The 6,662-nt window shown below is 42.0% G+C and overlaps 1 protein-coding gene across 1 annotated transcript in view; it reads right to left on the bottom strand.

Annotated features, from left to right (window-relative positions):
* LOC119415883 (chemokine-like protein TAFA-5) overlaps positions 1-5,824 on the bottom strand; it is a 14,981-nt gene extending 9,157 nt beyond the window's left edge. Inside the window, exons 1-2 of the mRNA XM_037683055.1 lie at positions 5,725-5,824; positions 2,861-3,010 (exon numbers count right to left, since the gene is read on the bottom strand). Of these exons, the coding sequence (XP_037538983.1) occupies positions 2,861-3,010; positions 5,725-5,824 (250 nt within the window). The remainder of the gene's footprint in view (positions 1-2,860; positions 3,011-5,724) is intronic.
* Between the last annotated feature and the right edge of the window lie 838 nt (positions 5,825-6,662).

Below are 6,662 nucleotides of genomic sequence, written 5' to 3' on the forward strand. Positions count from 1 at the left end.
ATTCAGTTTATTTATATAGCGCCAAATCACAAGAAAGTTGTCTCAGGACACTTTACAGGAACATTCACATAAAGCCAATTAGTAAAGTTCTCTATCGAAGGAGGCAGCAGACTCATTGAATCTTGGGTTCGTTGCAGTCTCCAATCCTGAGCAAGCACAGTGGCAACAGTGGAAAGAAAAACTCATTTTAAAGGAAGAAACCTCCAGCAGAACCAGGATCAGGACAAGCGGCCATCTGCTTTGACCGGCTGGTTGAGAGGACAGGAAGGAGAGACAGACAAACACAGAATGGTAGGTCCAGATCTAGGTCCAGGTCCAGGTATAGGTCCAGGTGTACCTGAAAGACGAAAATAACACATGCTAAGGATAGAAAAAATAATTACAAATACAAAACAGGTTGAGCAGAGTAAGTAAAGACAGTAGCAGAGAGGGGACTTGTGGTCAGTTTGTCGTCCAGCAGTCTAAGCCTATAGCAGCATAATGAAGGAGTGAGAAGGATGGAGAAGATTAGGAATGAGATCATTAGAGGTACAGCACAGGTTGAACAACGGAGATAACATTAGAGAGGACACACTGAGATGGTTTGGACATGTCCAGAGGAGGGACAGTGGGTGTATTGGTAGAAAGATGTTGGGAATGCAACTGCAGGAAAAAGACAAAGAGGAGATCTATGGATGCAGTTAGAGAGGACATGGAGGTAGTTGGAGTGAGGACAGAGGACGCAGAGGACAGAGTGAGATGGAGGAGGATGACTCAGTGTGGAGACCACTGAAGAGGGAAAAGCCGAAAGAAAAAGAAGAAGAAGATATATATATGCTGGTTTGCCATCTTGGATTTGCGCTTGGTAACCCCGTTTTTGATAATGACTGTTCTTACTCCTGGATGCAGCCCCACAGCAACATGGAAGTTGGTACCCAACATATTTTTCTAATTATTCAGCTCTCTACATGCACTGATGGAGGGTTTTTCCAACTGCCCTTTTTGCTCCATGACCGGTAACCAAAATAAGTTCTTCATCACACTGACTGGGTGCTAGTATGCCACATTTCTCATTTATCTCACAAATCAAGAGCAAGAAGAGCCAATTTGAAAAAAGCAAAGTTGTCAGTGTCGACACAGTTCATGTTCATTCATTGTTTAGGAGACGACTGAGGCATACGCTTGTCTCACAATGAGTGAAAAAGCAACTACAGTCCAAGTAAAAGCTTAGAAGTCCTTCAGAAAACCAGTAAAGTGAAAAAGACATTTGTTAACTAACTTTTATTTAACCGGGAAAATCCCATTGAGATCACAGATCTCTTTTGATAGGGAGGCCTGGGCCTAAAGGCAGACTAAGGTTTTTGGACTGTGGGAGGAAAACAGATTACCTGGAGAAAACCCACGCATGCACGAGAAGAACATGCAAACTCCACCCATAAAGACCCCAGGTCCAACTGGGGATTAAACCCACATACTTCTTGCTGTGAGGCACCAGTGTTAACCACTGAGCTGTTGTGCTGCCAAAGTTTGAAAGTTTGAAACATGAAAGTTTGGCTCCTGAGAAACCTAATTCACAAACAGCCCGTGACCATCGAACCAACTGGGATGAAGAACTGACGAAAGCGGTTAACAGTGTTCAAATATAGAAAATAGAAGCAGCAGCCGTGGATTAATTGTTGGATTCAGTAAACTCCTGAACACCTGCGAGCTGTGATAAATGAAGCAGCCGCCATGCAGATCCATCCACCACCGCTCAGCTCATTTATCCAGGTGGGGGCCGTTTGTAATGGCTGCATTCATCAAAGAGCACATCCAGAAGGATCGCTGCGCTGTCCCCAGAGAATCACACAGTTGGACGGGAAACACAGGAAGTGAACAATGAAAATGTGTTTGAGTCATGAACACAGAAAACGTTTACCTAAAAACAGACATCAAGTAGCTACTACAGACGAAACTGCATTCCTTACTCGTTTACCTTCAACCTGTCATTAACTTTTCAGGGGGAAAGTGGGACTAGGTGGTAAATGCCCCAGGGTCCCTGAACACAACACCTCGCTGCCCTGTTCAGTTTGTCTCCACCTGATGAGAAACAAAAAGGTTTCGCCTCTTGTCTGTTTGCTTTCTTCTCCCCTGTAGGCCTTTTTATTTCATCGCTGTCAGACGGACTTCTTTAAACCAGAAAGAGAAGCAGCAGGAGTTGAATCTGAATGTGGAATGTCTTTTTATTTTACTGCTTGGATCACGAGTGAAAGGATAAAAACTAACGTCTATCTTTTTCTGCATGTTCTCAGGAAACATTGAGCATGAATTCTGTTATAATGTCACATTTTATACAAACACAGGAACTTTATACTGTATAAAAATAAGAATGCTGAAAAGATGTATTTCCCCTTTTTGAAAATAATATTAAAAATTTTCTATTAAATTCAATAAAGTCTAATTATATAGCGCCAATTTACAACAAAGTTGTCTCAGGCACTTTACAGGAACATTCACATAAAAGCCAATTAGTAAAGTTCTCTATCTAAGGAATCCAGCAGACAAGATGAATCTTGGCTTCGTTACAGTCTCCCATCCTGAGCAAGCACAGTGTTCACAAATTACAAAAAATCTTACTCGCCTGCAAATTAGTTTACAAAAAATAAGAGAAATTAGCACAAAAAACTACATTTTTATATAAAATAAATATAAAATAAAAAAAATAAATGTAACATTTCAAATGTGCTGAATTCTTAGGACTTAGGACTAAAAGCATGGGAGGCCCTGAGGGTACACGCCGTCCATTAAATGCATACCATTCTTAAATACGTCCTGCCCTCCACTGCTTTAACTGTCCCTGCACTGACACCGTTTGCCAGAGTCCACTCTCAGCAGACCTTACCGTCAATGCAGGCAGGTCTTGCTCGTGTTGTCCCGGCGATCTGGCCCTTCCTGCAGGCACAGCGGGCTGTCTGACGTGCAATGGTCCTCCTGGGCTGGCTACTGTCTCGGTCCACAGTTATAATCTCACAGGTTCCTGCCACCAGCTGACCTGAGCCAGAACAAATGAGAAGAAAGACCAAACACATGCATGTCAGGCTGCCTTCAGGCCCAGGCCTCCCTTGCAAAAGAGATCTGTGATCTCAATGGGATTTGCCTGGTTAAATAAAGTTTAAATAAATACAAATAAAATAAATCATTTAAATAAAACAACGACCACTGGTTGAATTTTTTTGTCAACTTTCAGAGACCGAAGAGGGGGAATGGGAAACACCCTCCATCTGTCCGTGCACACGCTGTGAGCCGGATAACTTGAAAAATAAATGAAACAACATCTATTTTGGTGTGTGGCTGCATCTAGTCGAGAAAAAGATGATCAGAAATTGGGTTCTCATGTCAAAGATGGCAACCACCATATATACAAAAAAAGTTAAGTCTGGTCCTCTCGACATTCAAAAAAACAAAACAAACAAAATAAACAAACAAAAAAATGTAGAAACGTTTCGTCTCTCATCCTGAGGACTTCCTCAGTCTGAGGTGCTGTATTCAGCTCAATCTCTTAAATAGCACCTTCTCAGACAGAGTGGATCAACCAGTGTCTGTTTACTGTTCACAGAGGGCTGAGTGATACTAGCAATCACAGCATTGTAAGAGGGGGACAGTTGAACCTGGAGGCTCCGCCCCTGTTTAATGATGGACGGTTTCTTTTCACAAAGATGGCCTCCTTTACTCCTCTCTCAAACCATCGTTCCTCTCTGTCCAGGATGTGAACATCTTCATCCCTGAAAGAGTGACCGCTGGCCTGGAGATGAGTGTAGACCGCAGAGTCCTGGCCTGATGATGTTGATCTTCTGTGCTGGTCCATCCTTTTGGCCAGTGGCTGTTTAGTTTCCCCGATGTAAGACTGATCACCCTCCTGACACTGAACAGCATACACAACATTACTCTGTTTGTGCCAGGGGACTGGATCTTTGGGATGAACCAGTCTTTAATGTATTTTGGGATTTAAAAGCCACTGGGACGTTATGTTTAGAAAATAAACGTCTCAGTTTATTTTAGTTTACTCAGGAGCCAGGCAGAAGGAGAAATCCTACACAAGACAGGCTCTAGAGCAATGTGGATATCCTAACTGGGCCTTCCTGAAAGAAGAAACCCAAACAGGACTCCAGTCAGCCAACAGGTGAAAAGGAGGAACCCAGACCAGTGGTCATTCTGTTTTTTGAGGGAGTATCAGAGAAACTGAGACGTTTATTTCTAAACACAGGATAGCAAGGATGTGTCAGGAATGTTTAGACCTACAATATTTATATAAATTGTAAAAAGAGTGGGACCTAAAACTGAGCCTTGTGACACACCATTGGTGACCGTTAGGTAGTTAGTTGAAGTACCGTTATGTCGAACACATTGCCTCCAACCTGAGAGATAGTTTGAGAACCAGCCAACAGAGTGATCTGAGAAGCCACTATCTGAGATCTTGTGTCAGAAGATGTGATGATGTACAGGATCAAAGGTTTGGACAGGTCCAAGTAAAGAGCAGCTCCTTAGTGTCCAGTGCTTCAACAACATCATTAACAACCTTTAGTGAAGCGATCGTTGTGCTGTGTTGTTTCCTGAAGCCAGATTGGAGAGAAGATAAAATATTAAGAGTCCAAATACTTCTTGACTTGAGTATTTATCAGTTTTTATAAAACCTTAACTAAAATACAGAGTTTGGTGGATAATTGTTCAGTACAGTGGGGTGTCCTCTCTTCAATAATGGCAGCACAACAGCTGTTTTCCAAACATCTGGACCGGTTCTGCTATAATTTGTGCAGCTAGATGACGGAAAAACATCATGACTAAAAACACGTCTTTATAAAAACTTACAATGGCGGATTTTTCAGAAGAAATGCTAAAAGTTCAAAAAGGAACAGGGAGTTTACAGGAACATTTAAACAATCATAAAATATTTCTGGGATTTGTCAGCAACAGCTCTTTTTAATAAATCAAAGTCTAAACTAAACTGAAAGAAAGGCTGGTTGTTTTCCTTCTGAAGGTTTAACTAAAGCTGCAGGTTTGACAAGAAAACACTCGTGTGATCTGGAGGACGTGCACCACAACACGAGAAACAAGACAAAGTGACGTGAACAACTTTACAGTTTGAAATAATTCTCTTTCTAATAACTTGACTCTAGTTTTACATAAAGAAATTGTTATTTTTCTTGCATATTCACAACATTTCCGAGATTAAACTGTGATGTGATATAATGTGCAGATGGAATGATAAAGTGTTTTGGACGTGGGCTGGTGGGAATATTTAATAAATCATATAAAATATGTTTATTAACAAACACTTTTGTTTTCTTCTATAACTTTAGGAATATATACTTTTTTGTTGTTGTCTTTTTATTTTAAATTTTTAAATTGTGGAGTTTAATAAACATAAAATTAGGATGCCTTTCTTTAATTTAGTTCTATTATTATTAACCTATTATTATTATTATTATTAATAATAAATAATAATAATAATAATAATAATTATTATTATTATTTAATAATATTAATTAATTAATTATTATTTAATAATAATAATAATTAATTATTATTAATTATTATTATTATTATTATTATTATTATTCATCTGAATTCAAATAATAATAATAATAAACTGGTTTTATCTTCATCTTAGGAGTCAGATCAATCTGGTGCCAAAAACTTAGAAGATGTTTAGGAGACCGAACCGACCCAGACCCAGACCCGGAGCCAGACCCGGAGCCACAGCCGTACCTCCTGTGAGGAGGTGTCCGTGGAGGAGCAGCAGGAGCAGCAGGAGCAGGGAGCAGAGCGCTGCAGCTGTCAGGAGCCAGGCCAGCCGGAGGAGCAGCATGAGGGAGCCGAGCAGAACCGTCCCAACCCAAACGAGCCGCGCACAGAACTGTCAGCACCGCGCAGTCTGAACCACTGTCACCATGGAGACAAGGAGCATGGTCTGAATGGACCGGATGGACCGGATGTGGGACTCAGCTGAGCTCCTGGACCAGTTCGAGGAGCTGGACCTTCAGAACCTCCTCTGAGCAGCAACACGTCCCTCCGCACGGAACATCTGACCCAAACTGGAACTTCCCCTCCCGGGCTCAGTTCGCCTTTAAGGTTCACTCTTGGTCCAGGTCTGCGCAAGTCCTCCAGAAGATGGATCGAACCCGGACGCTGCAGCAAGCATGTCCCAGCCAGCAGCGGAGGAAGAGGAGCTGCAACTGTGCGTGTGCGCTAGTCCATTTGCGTGAGGAGATCCTCTTCTTCTAAGCCCTGCTGACGTCATCACAGACCCCCCCCCCCAACCACCACCACCACACACACACACACACACACACACACAGAGAAACCAGGAGACCGGACCATAACCTGATGTGGGTATAGGTCAGTCAGAAACTCCTTGAAGGAATGCCTGTCACCCGCCACCTGTCACCAGGGGCGGTGCTAAAAAAAGTTTATTTACTTATTTAATTAATTCATTTCAAAATTAGAAACTTCGAGATGGGGTAGAGGCAGGGCAGCGGACTCGGGACCAAAGGTACTGGGTTCGATCCCCCGTCATTGTACATCTCGTGGTGTCTGAGTAGGACACGATTCATCTTGTCTGCTGGATTCCTTAGATAGAGAACTTTACTAATTGGCTTTTATGTGAATGTTCCTGTAAAGTCCCTGAGACAACTTTGTTGTGATTT

The sequence above is a fragment of the Nematolebias whitei genome, chromosome 10 (genome assembly GCF_014905685.2).
Source record: "Nematolebias whitei isolate Nwh7 chromosome 10, NemWhi1, whole genome shotgun sequence".
NCBI lineage: Eukaryota > Metazoa > Chordata > Actinopteri > Cyprinodontiformes > Rivulidae > Nematolebias > Nematolebias whitei.